Here is a 26541-nt window from a genome sequence, read left to right on the forward strand (position 1 = left end):
TGAGTGAATGATGAAATAAAGAAACATTCATATTTAAAAAAATTTTAAAGCTGAAATGGCAAAATGGTTTTAACCTTCAAAAAATTTACTTTGGCTAGGAACCCATACACACAAGACAAGACAGATTCTTCTAAAGTGCAATGTGCTCTAGAAAAATAATTACGGTGCAGCAAATATGATGAAAAACGTACATGTGCAAATTTTGTGATTGGTTTGTGTCTGTGACCTTTTATAGGCAACTAGTTTTATTTTGGAGGCATCTTTTCTATGCCATTCAACAATATTATTCAGCCATCTTTACACCATCCAATGCCTCCACCCTCCTGTAGTATTGATCTTCATCACACGATTATTAATTTCCTGGTCAGAACTTTTTCCAATATTGTAATAATTATTGTCATACTTTTGCTCACAGTTTACCAGGTAAGCAATTGCCCATATTTAACAAGTCCACTGAAATGTTACATTTGTGAAAGTTTCTACACTGCGCAGTATTGCATCACCAGTTAACTTCAGCAACATTTTGCTGTCTCATATAATCTCTCCCACTCTCTTTGGCTGCTTCTGTCGAGACTTCATGCACCTATAAAACTGATTTTGCAGTGCTTCATTATTTGCAGCAATTCAGCTGAACAGAAGAGAACTGAGAATAAAAAGCACAGCTATTACAAACTGAGGAATACTGAGTGTTTACATTTTTTTCCTTTTTTACAAAACTAGAAAATAAATAGACTAAGTTGTTGCAGCCTCTGTAGAGAAGGCTGGAATGTCTCAGGCTGGGAACCTGCAGATCAGCACCTGCAACACAATAACAGGGAAAACAAACAGTCACACACACTGGATTTCAAACATTCAGTTTACGTGGTTGTGGGAAACATAGATGCTGTGTAAAGGGAAATTAAAGAAACCTTTGGAAAAGCTCAGAGGGCAAACTCATATTTAGCAAAGAAAGGAAGGCTGAAATGTGGAAGAAATATACAGAGGCAGTAGATGAACATGATATGGGAGATACGACATTGTGAGAAGAGTCTGACAGAGCATTGAAAGATGTAAGTGAAAACAAAGCACTTGGAAATAGATGAAATTCCCCCAGAAATACTGAGCTCCTTGGAAGAGTCAGCCATGACAAAACTATGCTGCCTGGTGTTCAAGACATGTGTTACAGGTGAAATACCCACAAACATCAAGAAAAATTTTATAACTGCTATTTCAAAAAAGGCAAGTGACAGGTGTGAAGGCAAATGACAGGTGTGATAATACTGAACCATAAGTTTAATAATTCATGACTGCAAACTTCTAGCAAATTATTTATAGAAGAATGGAAAGAATCATACAAGCCAAATCAGAGGAGAATCTCCTCTTTGAAGTTGCTAAGATAGCAGGAATAAAATTCATGGTGCACAAGCTTACAGTCTGTAAAGAAACCAGAGTACAGGTATAGGAATTAAAAAGCATGAGAAGAAAGAGTCAGGGTTGTAGCAAACTAGACTGCAGAGAGAAGAACTGAAGGACACAAAAGGAATGAGACCAGGTTTTAGCCTATATCCCAAGTTACTCAGTTTGTACATTGAGCAATAGAAAAGGAAACCAGACAATTTTGGACAGGGAATTATAATTTAGAGAGCAGACAAAAAATCGAAGTTTATTGATAACATCATAATTGTATCAGAGACAGCAAAGGACTGTGGGAATCAGTCGAATGGAATGGATAACGCCTTCAGAAGAGGTTACAAGGTGAACACCAACAAAAGTAAAGCAAGGCTAGTGGAATGTAGCCTAATTAAATAAGGAGGGGGCAGGGCTATTTTATTAGGAAATGAGACACTGAAAGCTACAGATGAGTTTTGCTATATGGACAGCAAAATAAATGACAATGACCAAAGTAGAGAGGATGTAAAATGCAAATAGGAAGGTAATTATTCACAAAAAAGAGAAATTTATTAACATCAAATACAAATTTAAGTGTTAAGGAGTCTCTTCTGAAAGTATCTTTCTTAATTGCAGCCCTGTATAGAAGTCAAATGTCAACAATATGGACTTCTGGGAAGAAACATGGTGCTATGGGAGAATTCTGAAGATTAGATGGGTAGACCAATGTGGAGGTACAGAACCAAATTATGGAAAAAAAAGAAATTTATTGTTCAACTTGACAGAAAGAGTAGTTTGATTGAGAGGACTTAATCCTGAGGCAGCAATGAATTGTTGGGGGGGAGTATCTGCAGGGAGGGGGGGGGGGGGGGTGGGGAATTGTAGAGCTTTGCTGCAGAAATAAGGCTGATAACAACGTAATCTCAGTCTCTTTTACAATGAGAAGATATGTTGCATATTTGGTACTATTTTCGCTATATTGAGTCATACATAATTGAAATTCATATCTACATCTACATCCATATTCTGCAATCCACTGTGAGGTGCGTGGCAGAGGATACATAACATTGTACCAGTTATTAGGCTTTCTTCCTGTTCCGTTCATGTTTGGAGGGCGGGAAGAATGATTGAATGCCTCTGTCCATGCAGTAATTATTCTAATCTTATCCTCACAGTCCCTGTGTGAGTTATACATTTGGGATTGTAGTATATCCCTAGAGTAATCATTTAAAGCTGCTTCTTGAAACTCTGTCAGTAGACATTCTGGGGATACTTTACACCTATCTTTGAGAGTCTTCCAGTTCAGGTCCTTCAGTATCTATCTGACAATCTTCCACGGATTAAACAAACCTGTGATTATTTGAGCTGCCCTGCTCTGTATACAGGGTGACAACTATTGAACTATATGAAAAAAAGTTAAATTAGTTACAAACTATGGCATGCATACACTTTATTCAACATGTAAATGTCACTACAGATATTTGGATTTAGGTTATGACACATTTGATATATCTGCCAACATTGGCAATGATGTGGCACAGATGAATAGCGAAATTGTACACGACTTGTTGAATTGTCTGAACATTGATGCTGTCGATGACCTCCGAAATGGCGTTTTCCAGCTCGGCAATGGTTTTGGGGTTATTGTGTATACCTTGTCTTTAATATAGCCCCACAAAATGCAGTCACATGTTTTCAGATCCAGAGAATCTGGATGAGGGGAATGTGGCTTGTGCCAGTGGCCTCTGGGTACTCCAGAGCCAGAATGGGGTCCCCAAAGTGCTCCTCCAGGGCATTAAACACACTCCTGCTTTCGTGGGGTTAAGTTCTGTCTTGCATGAACCACTTATTGTAGAAATAAGGGTCACTTTAGATAATGGGGACAAAATTGTCTTACAAAACATTCACATACTATTAAGAAGTTACTGTGCCAGTAAGAGAGATAGCACCGATTATTCCATGACTGGACATTGCACACCACACAGACAACCACTGAAGGTGAAGAGACTTCTCGATAATGAAATGCAGATTCTCAGTCCCCCCAAATGCACCAATTTTGCTTGTTGACGGACTCGTCTAAATGAAAATGCACTTTTCCGTTAAACCGAACAATATTCAGATCAAAGTCCTGTTTGTCACTTCTGTGTACAATAGTGCTGATGAAACACAACCACTGTTCCATACCCTTGGGGCTAAACGGCTGACGGGTTTGAATTTTGTACGGGAATAGACGCATGTTTCAACAACAATTTGTCGCAGTATCTCCGGTTGGTTCCCACCTGTTGTGCAGCTCATCTCATCAATTTCCTGTGGCCGGTTTGAAACACAGCATGCATATTCTTGAAGTTTTCAACCTTTTTGGATGACCAATACTGCTGACACTGTCCTCACGACACTACCCATTCTCTCAAACTTGCAAATCAAATTGTTGATTGTTAGCACACTTGGACCAGTTGTCTTCAGCTTGAACTATTTCCTTCGGACCACAGTTGGGGTGCTATTGCTCGTATGGTAGGCCTTTACAAGCACTATACACTCAGGCACACTGTGCTGTGACATTTTCGCATGCAAATGGTGAAAGGCATGTGTGAATTCACATACCAATTCCCATCATGCCCTGCAGCCAACCGTGTAGTTTGAACATCCTAACGCAAGCCATTCAGAATTTGATGATGATTTTATTTCATATAGTTCAATAGCTGTCAGAATGTACGTTCAATATCTCCTGTTAGTCCTGTCTGGTATGGGTCCCACCCTTGAGCAATATTCTTGAACGAGCCGCACAAGTGATTTGTAAGCAATCTCCTTTGTAGACTGAATGCACTTCCACAGTATTCTACCAATGAAGCACAGTCTAACAGCAGCAACTACCCACAACTGAGCCTGAGTGAACATCCCATTTCATATCCCTACAAAGCATTACAACCAGTTATTTGTATGAGCTGGATAATCCAAACTGTGGCTCATTGATGTTATAGTCATAGGATACTGCATTTTTTCATTTTGTTGAGTGCAAAATTTTACATTTTTGAACATTTAGAGAAAGTTGCCAATCTCTGCACCACACTGAAATCTTAACAAGATCTAACTGAATATTTATAAAATATTTATCCCACTTTCTTTCAGATAGTACTTCATTATAGATAACTGCATCATCTGTGAAAATCCTGATTTTACTATTAATACTATCTGCAAGGTCATTAACATACAACAAGAACACTACTTGCATCACAACAGCTAAAATGACTTCTGCATCTGACAATGACTCTCCATCCAAGATAGCATGCTGCATCCTTCTTACCAAAAAGTCCTCAATCCAGTCACAAATATCACTTGATACCTCATATGATCATACTTTTGACAATAAGCAAAGCTGTGGTTCTAAGTCAAATCCGTTTCAGAAAACAAGAAACATAACATCCACCTGGTTGCCTTGATCCAAAGCTTTCAATATGTCATGGGAGAAATGTGAAAATTTGGTTTGAAAACCATGCTTTCTGGCATTGAGGAGGTCATTCTATTCAATGTACATCATTTTGTTTGAGCTCAGAAAATGTTGTAAGATTCTACAACAAATTGATGTCAAGGATATTAGATGACAGTTTTGTGGATCACTTCTACTACCTTTCTTGTAGATAGGTGTGACCTATACCTTTTTCGGAGAACTTGACACAGTTTTTTGTTTAAGGGATCTATGAGAGATTACAGTTATGAGATGGGCTGACTCAGCCACAAATTCAGTATAGACTCTGACAGGGATTCAATCGGGCCTGCAGCTTTGTTCAGTTTTAACAATCTCAGCTATTTCTTAACACCACTGACACTAATACTTCTTTGATTCATCTTTTCAGTGGTACAAGGACTAAAGTTGAGCAATTCTCCTGGGTTTTCCTTTGCAAAGTAAATTTGAAAATGTAGTTAAGCATTTCAGGTTTTGCTCTGCTACCCTCAATTTCAGTTCCTGTCTCATTCACTAGGGCTGGACGCTAACTTTGTGCATTAACAGCCTTTACATAGGAACAGAATTTCTTTGGTTTTTGTGAAATGTCATTTTCACAATATTCTGCTATGGTAGTCATTGAAGGCATCAGTAATTGATCTCTTGACAGCCAAATGCATTTCATTCAGCACCTATCTATAGCCCTACTATTTGTTTTACGCCTGTTATGCAGTAATCTTTGTTTGTTTAGAAGTTTCTTTGCAGTGACAGTGTATCATGGAGTTTCCCTAATGGCAGTAAATAGACAACCTTGACATAATTTACTTTTTGATATGCACTGTAAAGTGTTGGATGAAAGTTCAGCCTATTCCCCTGGCATGTTTCACTCAGACTTCCATTTCCTCTTAAAATTCAAAGTTGCTCTTGTTCATCAGCATTTTTCACCTAACACAGAAGCAACTCCAGCTGTGGAAGAGTGCCTTGCAGCCCTTCCAATGGTACACTACAAAGACGAAATTTCACTGGATGAAATATGTTAATGTTAAAGAAGATTATGTTGAAAAATATTCTGGAAACATAAATGCACGTTTTTCAGTATGAGGCAGAGAACTTTCGAGACCTCCCTCCTACCACCACTGATTTCATCTCTACTGATTACACTTATTACACATTTCATTTAATTCTGAAGTTCATTATGAAGTGCACAGCAGAAGACACAGCCCACTGTACCACATATTTACATTTCATCCTGCTCCATTACCTCGTACAATTCTGTCTGTATTATGTCTGAAATGCAAAGTCTTTTTTGTGAGGTAAGGGAGATAGTTACACACAGAGAAATATACCATTTTAAAAATGACATTCCTACAGTGTGATTATATCAAACCTATGGAAATGCTGGAAAGGCGTTATTTCAGTGGATAAAAAGTGGTATTATTGGTTTGTCCAATGCATGATATCTTTATGTACTTTAAACATAGCTGCGCTACAGCAACGGTTCCACGTAAATCAGACTAAGAACAGCCGACCAGTTGCAAAGGATAAAGTAATCTTTACCTAGGTTTCAATAGATATAAATCTATCTTCTTCAGAAGACGGCAGTATTATAACATGAAGTGATATGTCCTTATCGTTTAGGCAAACATCCGCATAGTTACATTAATCATATAAAATATAGCCCTGAAAACAGGGTTTGTCAAACAAATAAAATAGGACCTATTTTATTTGTTTGACAAACCCTGTTTTCAGGGCTATATTTTATATGATTAATGTAACTATGCGGATGTTTGCCTAAACGATAAGGACATATCACTTCATGTTATAATACTGCCGTCTTCTGAAGAAGATAGATTTATATCTATTGAAACCTAGGTAAAGATTACTTTATCCTTTGCAACTGGTCGGCTGTTCTTAGTCTGATATCTTTATGTAATTACTGATGCAAGGGGGTGGGAGATTGTCACCCCCAAGGAAGTTGCATCACAGGAATGCCATTTTTGAAAATACTGCAGTGAATGGAAAGAGTAATGACTCGAGGAATAAACTCTGAAATTTTGGTGTATGGAGTTATTGCTCCTTCTATGAAAGCAGGCAACAAATGTTCATAATATTGAGGTATTCAGTGGTGTAACTGATTACTATTTGGAAAGCAAGTATTCATTTATTTGCATACCATTTATATAAGAGTATATATATTTCTTTTCACACATTTTGTAATTCTTCCATGAGGTCTTCCATGAGATCCTATAGCTCTGATATTTTTCTTGCATGGACTTTTACGTTGTAGTATTGTGATTCTTCACTGGATGACTGTCTATTAAAGTTGGAAATCTGCTGCTTGCTTAAGAAAATGTGTTGCTCTGACATCCACAAATCCACAAAAATATTTATACAGGGTGTTACAAAAAGGTACGGCCAAACTTTCAGGAAACATTCCTCACACACAAAGAAAGAAAATATGTTAGGTGGACATGTGTCCGGAAATGCTTACTTTCCATGTTAGAGCTCATTTTATTACTTCTCTTCAAATCACATTAATCATGGAATGGAAACACACAGCAACAGAACGTATCAGCGTGACTTCAAACACTTTGTTACAGGAAATGTTCAAAATGTCCTCCGTTAGTGAGGATACATCCATCCACCCTCCGTCGCACAGAATCCCTGATGCGCTGATGCAGCCCTGGAGAATGGCGTATTGTATCACAGCCATCCACAATACGAGCACGAAGAGTCTCAACATTTAGTACCGGCGTTGCGTAGACAAGAGCTTTCAAATGCCCCCATAAATGAAAGTCAAGACGGTTGAGGTCAGGAGAGCATGGAGGCCACGGAATTGGTACGCCTCTACCAATCCATCGGTCACCAATTCTGTTGTCGAGAAGCGTACGAACACTTCAACTGAAATGTGCAGGAGCTCCATCGTGCATGAACCACATGTTGTGTCGTACTTGTAAAGGCACATGTTCTAGCAGCACAGGTAGAGTATCCCGTATGAAATCATGATAACGTGCTCCATTGAGCGTAGGTGGAAGAACATGGGGCCCAATTGAGACATCACCAACAATGCCTGACCAAACATTCACAGAAAATCTGTGTTGATGACGTGATTGCACAATTGCATGCGGATTCTTGTCAGCCCACACATGTCGATTGTGAAAATGTACAATTTGATCACGTCGGACTGAAGCCTCATCCGTAAAGAGAACATTTGCACTGAAATGAGGATCGACACATTGTCAGATGAACCATTTGCAAAAGTGTACCCCTGGAGGCCAATCGGCTGCTGATAGTGTGTGCACATGCTGTACACGGTACGGAAACAACTGGTTCTCCCATACCACTCTCCATACAGTGACGTGGTCAACGTTACCTTGTACAGCAGCAACTTCTCTGACACTGACATTAGGGTTATCATCAACTGCACGAAGAATTGCCTCATCCATTGCAGGTGTCCTCGTCGTTCTAGGTCTTCCCCACTCGCGAGTCGTAGGCTGGAATGTTCTGTGCTCCCTAAGACGCCGATCAATTGCTTCGAACGTCTTCCTGTCGGGACACTTTCATTCTGGAAATCTGTGTTGGTACAAATGCACCGCGCCACAGCTATTGCCCCGTGCTAATCCGTACATCAAATGGGCATCTGCCAACTCCGCATTTGTAAACATTGCACTGACTGCAAAACCACGTTCGTGATGAACACTAATCTGTCGATGCTATGTACTGATGTGCTTGATGCTAGTACTGTAGAGCAATGAGTCGCATGTCAACACGAGCACCGAAGTCAAGATTACCTTCCTTCAATTGGGCCAACTGGCGATGAATCGAGGAAGTATAGTACATACTGGCGAAACTAAAATGAGCTCTAACATGGAAATTAAGCGTTTCCGGACACATGTCCACATAACATCTTTTCTTTATTTGTGTGTGAAGAATGTTTCCTGAAAGTTTGGCCGTACCTTTTTCTAACACCCTGTATAATTTGGTACCAGGTGGTGGTGATGAAAGGACTAACACACATATAGCTGAGCATGACCTCACAAATTAAGTTCTGGCACAGGTAAACAAGAAAAATTATCCAGTCAGTATACTCTGTGACCTTGCTACAGTCTGTGACATCATGCCTTCTACAAATGGCATCTAACCTTCAGAATAGAAAGTAGAGGGTCGCACTGGTGCGCTTAGACACAAGAACGAAACAAACTTGACAATTGTATAACATCAAATGTGGGTCCCATAAGTGGCAGTACCAGGTCTGTTGTTTATCTTGGGTCAAATTATGATGATCCCTCAAGTACAGGAAACAAACATTCATGGTCGCATGCCATGTGGATTCACCTTTCAGCTCACAGCAGTCCCCACTGTACTCTGTCGACATCACATTGGGGTGACGTGGTGGCCACCTATGCCATTGAGTGGCTCCTCCTGGCTCTTGGTGTCTGCAGCTGGTCCCACACCATTGGACAGGTCACCGGCCACACGTGTCAGCTGCACCGGGTTGGAGCCCTGCACACACATACATACTGGCTGCACCCACTGACTGTGCTAGAGCCAAATAGGAAAAACTTTAAACTGTCAATATTTTATGGAACTTTTCCAAGGCCTTCAGATGCACAGATCTTTTAATTCTACAAGAGAAACTATAAAATGTTGCATTGTGAACAGAGTCTTGTCTCAGTTACAGAAAACAGATCACATTAACAAATTATAATACAGGAATAAAACCAAATTCACAGTGAGAAATGCACTAAGTATGAAGATCCACAAGGATCAGTATTTGGCCCACTACTGTTTTGCCCTAAATAAAATGTGATATAGAGATTCTTGAGCAATATTTCTGGGCGTATTGGTATGAGAAATCCATGCTATCCAGTGGCTTTTTACAGAATAATTGCTTCTAGTTTGACTCTTTACACAATTTTTTTTTCATATCTGGATTGGGCTGCAAACTAAGCTTTTATTTGACTCAGCTGCTATATACAGGACCTAATTGTTAAATACTGTATATTGTATTGCCATGGAAAAATTTTTGGACTTCACTTGTAACTGCCCGCAATTGACTTTACAAGGAGATGATGATTACAGAGCAATCTACGAGGGTTATTCCAAAAGTAAGGTCCGATTCGCCGTAACTATTGAAATTTGGCGCCAATGACAAAACACGCATGCGCGCCGACTCCCGGCAAGCCTTGCGCGTCAAACGCCGCCATTCGCTTTGTTACTGTTGCTGAGTGTAGTTCACAGTGTCACTTTACAATGTTTAAGACCATTGATCAGCCCGCCGATTGTGAAGTAAGGGCAGTGATACGGTTTTTGTCTGCAAGAAACAATTCAGCGGCGGAAATCCATCGGCAGATTACTGAAGTATACGGTCCTAACATAATGAGCGACAGTAAAGTGCGCAAGTGGGTGCGAGCTTTTAATGAAGGACGGGATAATGTGCACGATGAACCACGGTGTGGCCGACCATCAGTGATTTCAGACGATTTGGTCAATGCGGTTGACAAAAAAATTCGTGAAGATCGCCGATTCACTATTACAGACGTAGACATGCATTTTCCGAATGTGAGTAGAACAACTTTGTACAGAATTGTGTCTGAACATTTGAAGTTTCACAAATTGTGTGCCCGTTGGGTTCCCAGGCTGCTTACTGAGCCCCAACGAATGAAAAGAATGGCTTTTGCTCTTGATTTTTTGGAGCGATATCATAAGGAAGGTGACAGTCTTTTAGACAATGTTGTCACAGGGGATGAGACATGGGTTTCTCACATCACTCCAGAGTCTAAACGTCAGTCAATGCAGTGGCGTCACACGTCATCGCCAGTCAAGGTCAAGGCAAAGCAGACAATCTCAACACGTAAGGTTATGGCGACTGTGTTCTGGGATAGACGTGGAGTATTGTTAGTCGACTTTATGGAGAGAGGAACAACGATTAATAAAGCCGCCTACTGCGCTACCCTGACTAAACTTCGACGTGCAATCCAGAATAAGCGACGTGGTCTTTTGTCGTCTGGAATCTTGTTGTTGCATGACAATGCCAGACCCCACACTGCAAATGAAACGCAAGCTCTGATCAAGAAATTTGGATGGGAACAGATGGACCATCCTCCTTACAGTCCGGACCTGGCGCCAAGTGATTTCCACCTGTTCCGTTACTTAAAGGAGTTTGTCGGCGGCAAGCGCTTCGACACAGATGATGAAGTGAAAGAAGCAGTTAAGGACTGGTTATCGTCACAGGCGGCCGATTTCTATAACATGGGCATTCAAAAGCTTGTTGAACGATGTGACAAATGTCTAATAAGTATGGAAGTTATGTAGAAAAATAGATAAAGATGTAAGGAATGTAAATAAAACAATTGTTTTGAAAAAACATTTTAGTTTTGATTTTTTTTTTATAACCGGACCTTACTTTTGGAATAACCCTCGTAATTAACAGGACATTGAACTCACAGAGACACAGAATTCCACTGTTCACTGGTTGTAGCTTTTCTGATGTGGTATGAAGATATTATGATATGGTTTGCCATCCATGTGAGAATATTTCATTATAGCATCACTGTATTGTTCCTTCCACTGCATTCAGTGAACCTTCACACTAGATATATAGGCCAACTCGATCCATACTACTCTGCACCACTGTTAACATACAGCTAACACTGCCAGAAAAGAAACCTGAGAAAGTACTGAGCTGTTTGAAAATCCAGCTTGAGGGGAAAGATTAAAATGGACATTACTGATGTTGGCAGCAAGAATTGCGAGCAAATGGAACAAATGTGTTTCCAAACAACACACAGTGCATAATGTAAATGTTGGGTTGCAAATGTCTATGATATGCAGACATTTGCAGCACAACCACATCACAATACCTTCACAGCAGGCCAGAATAGCTACACCCAGGCCTATCACTGAAGCCTGTTTGTGTACAGTGTAGTTTTGCCTTTCTTTAAGTTTACAGTCCCGTTAGTTTGGTTACTCTGAAATCATCATCATCATCTTCTTCTTCTTCTTCTTCTTCTTCTTCTACTTCATAAGTCAGTTGCTGGGAAGTTATAAGTGAACTTTAAGTAACTTTCAACAATAAGTACAATGTAGAGTAGTTAACAGTAACTTTCTGAATATAGTGGGTAAGTTAAATAAAATCTTAGTTTCTCCAGGTAATTATCTAATTCTCTTAGGAAATGGCTTTCAAAGACTGCTATCTGAAATACACCTCTATGATACTGGAAAGGTAGAGATTCAGTCACTGAGTAAATAAGTGAAGACTAAGAACTCTCAGGTACACGATGGATTATCTAGCGGAATACTAAAGCACTGTGCTGCCTATGTTGGTCCAGTACTTGGCCAAATTTGTAATTCTTCTTTTAGGAATGTTTAGTTTCCTGAATGATTAAAGAACTCAACAGTGAAACCGCTTTATAAAAAAAAAGAGACAAATTCACATTTCAGTGCCAATGGCTTTTCAGAAGGAGTTTAAAAAAATTAATAAGTAGCAATAATATTTTGTCTATTGTAAGTAATTGTACAACTGAGAATTTGGAGAAGTGACTTTATACTGACTGACCAGCCCGGTGACTGTATACGATTGTGCACGAACTGCCCTCTGCTCTGTAGCAGCAGCTATTTACAGATCCATATAAATCTGTCTTTACAGAACAATAAATTATGTATAAGATTTTTGAAAACATAGTCAGTGATCTTAAAAGTAGTTAAAATCAAGACTATTTTAATTTTAATAAATTATGCAGTTGTTGAATTTCAACAGTAACATAAAAGACAGGAAAGTAGAGAAAATATATATACATTAAGCAATTAAGTTATTTTGATTAACAACTATCTGAATGCACAAAAAACATAGCAACAAATAGACCGGAACTTTTCGACTCCGTGAATGTAGAAGAGGGTATCAGTGATCATAAGTCAGTGGTTGCATCAATGACTACAAGTGTAATAAGAAATGCCAAGAAAGGAAGGAAAATATATTTGCTTAACAAGAGTGATAGGGCACAAATCGCAGAATATCTGAGTGACCACCATCAAACGTTCATTTCTGAGGAAGAGGATGTGGAACAAAAATGGAAAAAATTCAGAAACATCGTCCAGTACGCCTTACATAAGTTCGTACCGACTAAGGTCCAAAGCGAGGGGAAAGATCCACCGTGGTATAACAATCATGTACGAAAGGTACTACGGAAACAAAGAAAGCTTCATCATAGGTTTAAGAGTAGTCGAATCATAGCTGATAAGGAAAAGCTGAACGAAGCGAAAAAGAGCGTAAAGAGAGCAATGAGAGAAGCATTCAACGAATTTGAACATAAAACATTGGCAAACAATCTAAACAAGAACCCTAAAAAGTTTTGGTCATATGTAAAATCGGTAAGCGGATCTAAATCCCCTATTCAGTCACTCGTTGACCACGATGGCACCGAAACAGAGGACGACCGAAGAAAGGCAGAAATACTGAATTCAGTGTTCCGAAACTGTTTCACTGCGGAAAATCGTAACACGGTCCCTGACTTCAGCCGTCGCACGGACGCCAAAATGGAAAATATTGAAATAAACTATATCGGAATTGAAAAACAACTGCTATCACTTAGTAGCGGAAAAGCATCCGGAGCAGACGAGATACCCTTAAGATTCTACAGTGATTATGCTAAAGAACTTGCCCCCTTTCTATCAGCAATTTATCGTAGATCGCTGGAAGAACGTAAAGTACCTAGCGACTGGAAGAAAGCGCAGGTCGTTCCCATTTTCAAGAAGGGTCATAAATCAGATGCGAATAATTATAGGCCTATTTTGCTTACGTCAATCTGTTGTAGAATAATGGAACATGTTTTGTGTTCTCGTATTATGACGTTCTTAGATAATACAAATCTCCTTCATCATAACCAACATGGATTCCGCAAACAGAGATCATGTGAAACTCAGCTCGCCCTATTTGCCCAAGAAATTCACAGTGCCGTAGACACTGGCGAGCAGATTGATGCCGTATTCCTGGACTTCAGGAAGGCATTTGATACGGTTCCGCACTTACGTTTAGTGAAAAAAATACGAGCTTACGGAATATCGGACCAGGTTTGTGATTGGATTCAGGATTTCCTAGAAGAAAGAACACAACATGTCATTCTTAACGGTTCAAAATCTGCAGATGTAGAGGTAATTTCGGGAGTACCGCAGGGAAGCGTGATAGGACCTTTATTGTTTACAATATACATAAATGACTTAGTTGACAACATCGGTAGCTCCGTGAGGCTATTTGCAGATGACACGGTTGTCTACAAGAAAGTAGCAACATCAGAAGACTCGTACGTACTCCAGGAGGACCTGCAGAGGATTAATGCATGGTGCGACAGCTGGCAGCTTTCCCTAAACGTAGATAAATGTAATATAATGCGCATACATAGGGGCAGAAATCCATTCCAGTACGATTATGCCATAGGTGGTAAATCATTGGAAGCGGTAACGACTGTAAAATACTTAGGAGTTACTATCCGGAGCGATCTGAAGTGGAATGATCACATAAAACAAATAGTGGGAAAAGCAGGCGCCAGGTTGAGATTCATAGGAAGAATTCTAAGAAAATGTGACTCATCGACGAAAGAAGTAGCTTACAAAACGCTTGTTCGTCCGATTCTTGAGTATTGCTCATCAGTATGGGACCCTTACCAGGTTGGATTAATAGAAGAGATAGACATGATCCAGCGAAAAGCAGCGCGATTCGTCATGGGGACATTTAGTCAGCGCGAGAGCGTTACGGAGATGCTGAACAAGCTCCAGTGGCGGACACTTCAAGAAAGGCGTTATGCAATACGGAGAGGTTTATTATCGAAATTACGAGAGAGCACATTCCGGGAAGAGATGGGCAACATATTACTACCGCCCACATATATCTCGCGTAATGATCACAACGAAAAGATCCGAGAAATTAGAGCAAATACGGAGACTTACAAGCAGTCGTTCTTCCCACGCACAATTCGTGAATGGAACAGGGAAGGGGGTATCAGATAGTGGTACAATAAGTACCCTCCGCCACACACCATAAGGTGGCTCGCGGAGTATAGATGTAGATGTAGATGTAGATGTAGCTGGTTCTAGTTTTATGATCAAAATTTTAAGTGTGTACTAGAATTGTGTGGAAGAACACATTGAGATTTGAGGGGACTCACTAAAATCCATCATCCTGGTGCTGTAGGGAACAGAACACCATGTTGTAGTGAAAGTAGCTTCTTTTCCACATTTTCAGAGGTCTAAACAAAAAAATTTTACTGTGCAATCAAGTTTTGAACACAAGCACAACTGTTCAGAAGAGGAAAGTTTACACTTTTATCACAAATGCAATGTAGAATGAAATGAGTCAGTTCTTAATTGCAAAAGCCAGAGAATCTGAAATCTGTTCATTACTGCCCCACCTACCACAAATGAAAAGAAAGTTTCAGGTAAACCCTAGGTACTTTTTGGCATCGACTCCAAATCTGCGATAAAATGAAGATTTCCACTTGAAAATAAATAATTGACCACTGCATTGTGGGGAGACAAGTTAGTGGGCAGCACAGATATATGCCCCCTTTGAAAATATTAACTTTTTATCTGGAACATTTTTTCATACAATTCACATTTTTTGGAGCTATTTAGTTGTTCTATACCAAAACAAACAACCTATACATTAAATACAGGGTGTTTAAATATAGTGTCATATATTCCTACACGAGTTAGTATTGGTGAATAATAGAAGGAAAGTACTTATTTTGATATGTCCAAAAATCAATACTTGTTCTGACATGAGCTGTTGAAAATCTGCAGTTCTCAAACTGTATTTTATTTACAGATGAGGCAGAATTCACAAGAGATGCCATAGTAAATTACTACAGTATGCATGTATGGACCAATGCAATACTTGAGCAATCACAGTGATAAGGCATCAGGATCACTTCAGAATGAATGTATGGCTGGGAATTGTCAGTGAAAGGTTCTTAGGGCCGTAGACTTTACGATACAGTTAAACAGGTGCCGCATATCAGTTTTCTGTACAATAAATTATTAGCACTAATGGAGAACATTACCATTACAGAATGATGACTGCTTTATGCATGACAGGTCACCACCCAATTTTCTACAGATTGTGTAACAGTATCTCACTGCAATGTTCAAGGGTAATGGATTGACTGGGGAGGTCCAGTACCATGGTCCCCTCATTGACCAAATCTGAATCCGTTGGATTTCTGGCTCTGGGGATATTTAACAACATTGATGTGTGCCCGACCCATCAACAATGTCAAGATGTTGCAGTAGCTTGTGGCCAATGCACAAAACACAATCCAAATGGTGCTCCGTATATCTGAAAGAATGCTTATTCACTGTGAAGTAGCACTGAAGAATGCATCAGAATGCATGGTAAGCACATGCCTGTAGTATATACTTCTATGTAACACACAGATGGGAATGAGAGAACACATTGAGCCATTTCTCAACAGATACTGGTTTCCGGACACATCTTTTATTCCATTTTTGACCAATATTAGCTCCTATAGGTATATGTGACAATATGCTATAATACCCTGTATATGTAATGGGTGACATCACAATAAGTGGAGGAACAGTACCTTACTACATTCTGCCATGTCTAAATATAATTTGTGAGGCTCTTACTTGCTCCCCATTTTATTATCAGTTTCTTGGTGGTTCTCCTTGTACCTTAAGTTGCCTTGTTTGCACAAATATTGAGCTTTTCGGTCACCCCAACACTGCTATATGTGATCCAGCATGACACACGGCATTTCCTGTACGCTCAATCTCTCTGATGAGCGAGACGACCTTTGACAAATGATCGGCATATATAGTGGAGCCATTCTTCTGACTCTCAGCGCCCATTAAGTCATAGAGCATATTGTGTAGCTACATCACAGAAGCTGAGTTGTCAGATCGGCCCCAGTGGGGTCATACCAGAATGGCTCATGTGACTTTTTTTTAAAACTAAGTACCAAGATTGGTCTCTTGAGAGCCATTTAAGCCACTAGACTAAATAAGTCTGCAGTCAAGAAGGACACTCTATAATTTAATAATAAAATTAAATAAATTAAGTTTAATAATAAAGTAAAGGACAAAAGAGATAAAGCAGGTGTTCTTTATCCCACAGAATCTTGGTCAAACACTTGTAAATAAATAGTATGTGGCCTGTGAAAAGTACGACACTGTTGGTATATATTGCATCAGTTGTGACAATTGTCCTGCCAGGTATGTGTGGCAGACTGGCAGAGGGTCTGCTATTACGTTTCGAGAACACGATAGTCTGAGAAATTCAAAGTCCACTTTAAGTAGCAGCTTACGTGATTCAGGCCACTCCATAACAGGTGTAGTCAATAATTCAAAAGTCTTAGACAGAGAAGTGAAGGACCAAATCTTAAACGCTGTGGAAGAGTCTAAAGTTATACCCCAAACATACCCTTAACAATCAGCTGGAGTTACGACGTTACAATATACTGTCTATCTTTGATCACCTTTCAAAGATGTAGTGTGATATTTGCTAGGTTATTGATCCTGGGCTTGTTGTTTCTGGTCTATTTGGTTTTACAATTTTTTTGCTGACATATTTTATAATTTATATGATTATGCTGTGTAACAGAGGCCTCAAATATTCCCAAAATATTTGGATTGCATAAAAATGTTTGTAGCTTTCCCTGCTATGTGCATGGTGATGCTTGTGCCCTCCATGATACACATGAACACACTGGCACACTGAGGAGGCTGAAGCATTGCTGTCTGCAGCTTCCCAGTATGAAGTGAGGATTCATAACCAGGGGTGTTCAATGTATCTAACTGGGGCTTTTACTTTTCTTGTTTTGTTATTTTGCTCTTTTCACTGTAGGTAGGTGCACATTTAACATTTCAGTTTTAAACCTGTCAATTTGAATTACATCCCGCTTGTTGTGGGTAACAGTACTTTACTTTGAGATGTCGACTCCCCCTCCTTTTTGTATCTGGGTTCAAACATGTCATTGATGTGTGAGTACTTCATATTGGTTGTCGTCAGCATAGGTTATTAGGATAGCTATCTGTTTATCGTAATGTTCATTGTACATTTCCTATCTTGTACACCTGAAGATGTGATTTGAAATCACAAAAGTTTTTGTGTTCCCATAATAGTTCATCTACAAGTGAAAGAGGTTTACTTCAGAAACACTTTATAATCAACTCCACCACTAAAACAGCTTTTAATCCAATACTAAATGTGTCTCCAAACAGATTATATCTGAAATTGACTGCCTAATCAGTTGTCAGGGCATCGCTCAGCTGGAGACAGTGCTGCCATTGTTACCACTGCCACTCACCCTGCGCCCTCTCCTCGCGAGCAGCGCCCTCCGGACTGGCGGCACGAAGAGGTCGGGGTCTGGCGGCGGCACGCTGCGGTCCCCCTTGCAGGCGATGCCCGCCACCCACGACGCGACGGCGCCCACGACGAGTGTCAGCAGGAATCCCAGCACGACGACCCACAGGTACGACACGCGGTACAGGTAGAAGTACTCGCTGCAATGTGGGGGATAATACGTATTGTACATACGTGTAACATGTGGATCCCAGGTGTGGTGTGCATGTGACATCACAATATAACTGCCAATGTTGTTGTTGTGGTCTTCAGTCCAGAGACTGGTTTGATGCAGCTCTCCATGCTACTCTAACCTGTGCAAACCGCTTCATCTCTCAGTACCTACTGCAACCTACATCCTTCTGAATCTGCTTAGTGTATTCATCTTTTGGTCTCCCTCTACGATTTTTACCCTCCGCACTGCCCTCCAATACTAAATTGGTGATCCCTTGATGCCTCAGAACATGTCCTACCAACCGATCTCTTCTTCTAGTCAAGTTGTGCCACAAACTCCTTTTCTCCCCAATTCTGTTCAATACCTCCTCATTAGTTATGTTATCTACCCATTTAATCTTGAGCATTCTTCTGTAGCACCACATTTTGAAAACTTCTATTCTCTTCTTGTCTAAACTACTTATCATCCACATTTCACTTCCATACAATTCTACACTCCATACAAATACTTTCAGAAACGACTTCCTGACACTTAAATCTATACGAAATGTTAACAAATTTGTCTTCTTCAGAAACGCTTTTCTTGCCATTGCCAGTCTAGATTTGATATCCTCTCTACTTCGACCATCATCAGTTATTTTGCTACCCAAATAGCACAACCCCTTTACTAATTTAAGTGTCTTATTTCTTAATATAATTCCCTCAGCATCACCTGATTTAATTCGACTACATTCCATTATCCTTGTTTTGCTTTTGTTGATGTTCATCTTATATCATCCTTTCAAGACACTGTCCATTCCATTCAGCTGCTCTTCCAGGTCCTTTGCTGTCTCTGACAGAATTACAATGTCATCGGCAAACCTCAAAGTTTTTATTTCTCCTCCATGGATTTTAATTCCTACTCCAAATTTTTCTTTTGCTTCCTTTACTGCTTGCTCAATATACAGATTGAATAACATTGGGGCCGGCCAGTGTGGCCGAGCGGTCCTAGGCGCTACAGTGTGGAACTGCGCGACCGCTACGGTCGCAGGTTCGAATCCTGCCTCGGGCATGGATGTGTGTGATGTCCTTAGGTTAGTTCAGTGTAAGTAGTTCTAAGTTCTAGGGGACTAATGACCTCAGCAGTTAAGTCCCATAGTGCTCAGAGCCATTTTTGAATAACATTGGGGATAGGCTACAACCCTGTCACAGTCCCTTCCCAACCACTGCTTCTCTTTCATGCCACTTGAGTCTTATAACTGTCATCTGGTTTCTGTACAAATTGTAAATAGCGTTTCTCTCCCTTTATTTTACTCCCGCCACCTTCAGAATTTGAAAGAGAGTATTCCAATCAACTTTGTGAAACACAAGCTTGTCTTTCCTTAATCTGTTCTCTAAGATAAGTCATAGGGCCAGCATAGCCTCACGTGTTCCAACATTTCTACTGCCAATACGGAATTTTAATTGAACGCTACTTTTTCCGTTTACTAAACTACCCCATACAGTCTGCATTTTTTCATACTTCCATCCTTTTATTCTCAGGTGATGCTTCATTCCACTATTATGAGCCATATTTGAATGTTTTCTGTATATTCTTTGCTGATTTTACGTTAATCTCATTTTATGAGACATTGCATTTCATTAATAGTTGCTTGTAAGTCGAAGGTACACAGTGTTTTAATAACTTTTCAATAAATTGTTAGGAACAGTAAAAATGTATTGAAGTACTCATATATGCAGAAATGTTAAGAATAATCAAGAAGTTAGTATTGATTAGAATGAAAGCAGTTGCTGACGTGTGTGAATATTACCAGACTATCAGTTTAGTAAGTCATGGTTGTAAAATACTAAAACAAATTCTTTACAGAAGAATGGAAGAACTGGTATAAGCTGACCTGGTGGCAAGTTTGTATAGATTCTGGAGAAATGCAGCAAAATATGAGGCAATAGTGATCCTACAACTCATCTTAGAAGATAAATTAAGGAAAGGCAACCCTACATTTACAGTATTTGTAGACTTAAGAAAGGTTTTGACAGCCATGCCTGGAATGCTCTCCTTAAATCCTGAAGGTAGTAGGGGTAAAATACAGGGAGCAAGAGGCTATTTACACCATGTGGAAGTTATAACAGTTTAGGGAACAGAGGAAAGCAGTCATTGAGTGAGTGAGGCAGGGTTGTAGGCCTATTACTAATGTTATTCAATCTGTACATTGAGCAAGAAGAAAAGGAAACCTAAGAAATATTTGGAGTAGGCATTAAAGTTCAAGGAGAAGAAATAAAAATTCTGAGGTCTGTCAATGACAGTGTAATTCCCTCAGAGGCAGCAAAGGCCTTGGAAGTGCAGTTGAAAATTATGGACAGTGTCTTGAGAGGAGGATATAAGATAAACATCAACTAAAGCAAAACAAGGATAATTGGATACAGTTTAATTAAACCAAGTTATGCTATGGGAATTAAATTAGGAAATGACACACTTGAAACAGTAGACGAGTTTTGTTATTTGGGCAGCAAAATAACTTAGGATGACTGGAGTAGAGAGGACATAAAATTTAGAGTGGCAATGGCAATTAAGGCGTTTTTGAAGAAGAGAAATTATGTTAACATTATCAATTTAAGCTTTAGGAAGTCATTTCTGAAGCTATTTTTATCAGTGTACATACCCATGTTCGGAAGATAGAGTTCACACATGAAGAGACTAGAAGCCTCTGAAATGGGGTGCTATAGAAGAATGTTGAAAATTTAATGCCTAGATTGTGTAACTAATGAGGAGGTACTAAATACAGTTGGGGGGCACAACCTGACTAGAAGAAGGAATCGGTTGGTAGGAGAGATTCTGAGATACCAGGTGATCACCAATTCTGTACTGGAGGGAAGTGGGGGTGGGAGGGAAGAGGGCTGTAAGAATCATAGAGGGAGACCAAGACATGAACAGAGTAAGCAGATTCAGTAGGATGTACATTGCAGTACTTACTCAGAGATGGAGAGTCTTGCACAGGCTAGAGTAGCATGGAGAGCTGCATCAAACCAGTCTCTGGACTGATGGCCACAACAACAGCAATAACAAATAATAATAATAAATAACAAAATATATGTTCACATTTTGTGCATGTCCAGGTGTGCAATGGGAACATGTGGTGATAAACACTGGAACCAATCCTTATATTGTTCAGTGTAATAGCATCGGTGCTCTTTTTACACACTCGTGATCTACAGCCTTAACTAAGACAGGCAGTGCAAAGCTGATCTTCACTAATTTTCTCTTTGAGTTCCAGGTGAGAACATAGGAAGGCAGGTTGTGGTGTTGACACTGCATTATCTGTGGCTAACATTATCCCAGGCTGAAGTTATCGCTGAACTGTTACTCGATATTTTATTAAAAAGATTTATGAATATAAGTCCTATATGCTATGGAAGGTAGAAAGTGTACGAGATGTGGCAGTAGCTGCTCCATGCCTGCTCTGGTGACTTTTGGCACCCACTGTCCACAACCTCCTCACTGCCCCACTACTACTGCAGGCCGACACCACCGTGGACAGTGAAGCTCTTGACACTGTGCTTCCAGGTGATCAGCTGAGTTGTGAAATGCACATTCCTGTATGATATTTCAACAACAGACACAGTCGTCACCTTTGGGAGCTGCTAGCTGGGTCACTATGCATACTTGCTGCCTGGCCTACAACTGGACCGAAGCACTGTCTACGTCGCACAGTTATTCGGAGCTGAGGCTGATTCCCAGTGCCAGTTACACACTGTGATCCTCTTTTGTTTTTCAGAGACCGCACTGATATTCCGTGAAATGCAAATGCCTTCAGTGTTTACCACCCCTGGTGGGCAAGGTGCCCAGCCTTATTTAAACTGATACCTCCATTCCAGTTTACTACAACTTTTGGACTTCTTTGTATTGCTAGAATCCTTAATTACAGTGTCCCAGAAACTTTGTGTTTACACAAGGACACTGGCCTTACAGCATTTCATCTTGAGATTATATCAGAGGTAGTGCTCAGCAACAGCTGATTTTCTAAGCTGTTTTTGTTGGGTGTGTCAGTGAACCTGTCCTAAACTGTTCTACTGCTCTGCCCCATGTAAGATATGCTACATACACTTGACCTTCTGAGAAGCAATCATCTATAACATTGCAAGCCACATTGCTTATCTTTGTTGACGTGAGTGAAATACTGTGGATGCCATTTTCCATACAGGCCTACTGATATCAGTAGATATTGAGTAATTATTTCTCTATTTCAATACACTTCTTTTAGATGATGTAATTCTGCAGCAGTGCTCTCATGATCTGACACTACACGAGGAAGGCTTCACTGCAATGCCCATAGTTGGTAACAATGGCACAGTACAATGAGCCTACACTTATGTAGTTCTGGAGTACATCGGATAGTGATTCAGCTGGAACTAATGTATAAAGTAATATATCTTTTGTTATTATAATATTTTGTAACACCAGCAAAGTGTATTTCCTTAGTTTTAATTTATTGAATTATTTTGAAGTTTGGGGACCCATGTTTCTGTCACATTTAACTATTTTCCTTTATTTTTGAAAGTCTATGCCTTTGTATTTTGAGTTTCCAGGATGAAATACTGATAACTATATGTGAAAAATTATGTCCCCCCTTATCAATTATCAGCAGAGAATTTTGGTCTTAACAATATTTAAAACTGTTAAGACCCCATTTTAAATTTATTGCATCTGACACTAATTGATTATTCAAGCTTAACAAAACTTCAATTACTATTTGATTAAAGTATTATACACATTCCATTTGTGAACAAATACCGATATGAGTGATACTCTACAATCCATCTTGTATCTTTGGTTTATGTTTCTCTAGCTGGAGGTCGTTGGCAGTGAGCTGTGGAGAAAGGAACCCGTTTTGTAACTGTGTCGATGATCAGACATGTGAAACTGCAACTTCTCTCCATTGCACCCATGTGAAACACATTGTTTACATGTGAACAAATCTGAAAAACTGATTTTTTTTTTTTTTAGAATTTCATTTTATACCTGATTAGATAATTCTGAGAACATGACAGAAATGCATTGTTGACTATTTTATTGGATGAATGAATTGTGCTAGTATACTGAGACCATGAAGGAGAAGGATATATTGTTCTGAAACATTTTCAATATCCAAACACCCTTTTGGTAAAATCATACCCCATTTTTTTCCAGACAGTAAGCAAGAACAACAAGTACAACAATGTACTTAAGATGAGTGTTATTCTCAACTATTTATTGTTCACTATGTTAATGAAATATTTCTAGCACCTGAGCCCTGCAATTTCTTTTAGTCAACTCTACATATTGTGTCCACAGACAGACGTGTGACTTTTTATTGCAACAGTTATTCAAAGATATTTTAATCATACAGCAGGACACGGTGGCTTTAGAACACCCACTACATACCGGCTAGCAAAATATCTGGAACACCAAGAGAATGTGTATTTCAGGCAAAATCGTGTCATCCCAGTAAAACAAACATGTGAAGCAGTGCAGCAGGAGCTAGGAGTCAAACTCAGCTATAAATAGTGGTGTGACACAAATTTTAACATCATTCTTTACAAAAAAATATTTCCAAGTCAAAAACAAAGTCATATTCTATGAGAACATGGAAACATGTCTTTCAGCACCCATGTAAGGAACTATAATCTGGGAACTTCCCTCCATTACTCAACAAAATAGACCAATTAGTACAAAATAAGTCATTAGGTGGAATCTTTGGGAATCTCTGTGCACCCCCCCCCCCCCCCACTCTTCCAAATTGGGGCATCTTTATATGCTCACTGTGCACTCAGAACTGTGAAGAGCGATGTGATGCGCGATCGACAGATGTACTAGAGACACTGACCTACACATCTGTGCAAAACTTCATCAGGCTTCCACTGTGGTTTCCTTTTTTGCAACTGATTGGACCTTACTTTCTGAATAGCCCTCGTATGATTTTCTTTAAAAAAATGGTAAATCCAGGGTGGAATGTATTAACATAAGATAATTGCAGTCTCTGGCTACTGAGACCTGACTTGGTTTGTGGCCTCATCAGACAGAGACTGCTGTCATCTATGAGTGAGCCCCATTTGTGTGTGTGTCTGTGTGTGGAGGGGGACGCGCGCCCAATGAGGTCTTGTTGGCCAAACACTCATTTTCTGGTGCCTGTCTGCAACTCAGTATCTCTGCTATATGGTGAGTAGCAACTATCCTTTTCACAATAATGTTACTAAGAAATGAGATTTACGAAGAAGAATCTAGACCCCAAAACAGGTTCTATGTGCTATTAAAAATTACATATCAATAAGCAAAGTTTTTCCTCTGTAGCATGGAACCCATGAGGTGTGGAACTAACAACTTATGACCCAAACCTTCCACCAAAGGGATCAAAAGAATGTGTGCCTTCAAGCTTATAAACTAAATATTTTACTGTCATGCAAGTGATAGCAAAGGTGATATAATGTGTGAAAAAGAGGAAAAAAATTGAATTTTGTGACAGTCCAGGCAGCAGGTACACTTAACAGTACATCTCACATCAACTGGAGAAGATGACTGGGTCAGTCACTGAAGTATCGTGTGGAATAATGGAACTGACAACTCTCCTGAGCACTCAAAAGTACAGTGTTAATTTATGATGCTGCGGAAATGTGAGAGGAGATGCTGCGGCTGACCTGGGGTCCTGGGTGGGCGGCGGCGGTGTGGCCGTAACGTTGAAGTCACAGCCGTCCGTCCTGGTGGGCAGCCTCACTGCGTCCGGCCGGGGGACGCCGAAGCCGACCCACATGGAGAAGGCGAGCCCCGTGGCCAGGCCCGTTATGGCTCCCTGCAACACCGTCACGTAGCAGTAGGCGTTCAGTGGGAAGAGGGGCTGAAAAATAGTCAAAAGAGTCTGCAGGGATCTGAGAAAAGTTCACGTCGCTCTTTCAGTTGACGGTGAGCAGAAAGAACTGAAGGATGAGAAAGCCTCGTGGGCATCTGTAGATATTTATGCAATCTGAGCAAGACTAATATTGCCGTTTTTGATACCAAAGCATTTGGGAAATTCGTGTCGATTGTTAAGAAAAGTAACGAGGAAAAACGTCACTGATTACTACCCTTAAAAGTGAAGCAACAGGAAGTGAACTTAACCATCCAGTGGGCTCACCATTTTTTGTAACACAAGCCGGCACACGCTATATTTTGTACACTTGTAAAGAGTAGTGGTCTTTATGATACTGTGGTTAAGATATGTGAGCAAAATCATTGTTTAATCTTATTTTGATTACACAACCTTAAAATAAACTTACATAACCTTGCTAGAGGATTGCTTAACTAAACAATAATGAAATAAACTTTCATTATGTCACTCCGTTTCCACAGATAGGTTTTACTTCTCAGTAATGACCCACGGTATACAGCTGCATCAGATCCCAACCAACCAATTATTTTATTACTAATTAACTCGTAGGGAACAGCTTCATTAGGGGGTCGTGCTGCTACCTCAATCTGTGTCACTTTCATGCGCGACGCATAAATTTTTTTTGTTACCTACCTCGCTGTTTATTTTATGTTACTGCTGATCACTTGGACATATGACAACACAATTTATCACCAATCTATCTGAAGCAAAAACGAAGGAATTGGTATAGCCTCACAACTGTGAAACAACAATGGAACAGTGCAAAACAATGTCATTTGTGTTTGGCGGACTTTATACATAGGCAAGGCAGCTCGAGAGTTGAAGTGTGGTTATGCAGTTCCAACTTTATGTTGGTATAGAGAACCAGCAACTAAGTTTATTTAAACTATTATCACAGTTGCACATAATTTTTGATGGTGACTGATTTCACACACTTACATTCATTTTCAAACAACTGCCTTCATTCCAAATGTTTAACTAAGCCTAATTCAATTGATAAGAGTCTTTTGAATAGATCATTGGAATTATGCTTAGTTAGACATTTGAATGTAGGCAGTTGTTTGAGAATGAATGCAAGCATTCAAAACTAGCCACTGTCAAAAATTACAAGCACCTGTAATGGAAACCTAAATAAATAATCAGTTTAAGCATGCTAATTCAACTAATGACAATTACAACACTGTCCTAGTTGTAATATACGTATGTATGTGACTCCTCAGGGAGTCACACCTAGCGATTACATGGCTGGTGACCACAGGGCCCCAAGCTGAGTCCTAACATTGCTTCCACTTACTTATGCCAGGCTCCTCACTTTTATTTTTCCTATCTGG

General features: G+C 39.8%; 1 protein-coding gene across 1 annotated transcript in view; it reads right to left on the reverse strand.

Annotated features, from left to right (window-relative positions):
- Positions 1-403: 403 nt before the first annotated feature.
- The window catches only part of LOC126426591 (putative sodium-dependent multivitamin transporter), a 103106-nt gene continuing 76968 nt past the window's right edge, over positions 404-26541 (reverse strand). Inside the window, exons 9-12 of the mRNA XM_050088485.1 lie at positions 24984-25135; positions 18127-18322; positions 9143-9310; positions 404-798 (exon numbers count right to left, since the gene is read on the reverse strand). Of these exons, the coding sequence (XP_049944442.1) occupies positions 9182-9310; positions 18127-18322; positions 24984-25135 (477 nt within the window). The 3' untranslated portion in view covers positions 404-798; positions 9143-9181. The remainder of the gene's footprint in view (positions 799-9142; positions 9311-18126; positions 18323-24983; positions 25136-26541) is intronic.

The sequence above is a fragment of the Schistocerca serialis genome, chromosome 11 (genome assembly GCF_023864345.2).
Source record: "Schistocerca serialis cubense isolate TAMUIC-IGC-003099 chromosome 11, iqSchSeri2.2, whole genome shotgun sequence".
In the NCBI taxonomy this organism is placed as follows: domain Eukaryota; kingdom Metazoa; phylum Arthropoda; class Insecta; order Orthoptera; family Acrididae; genus Schistocerca; species Schistocerca serialis.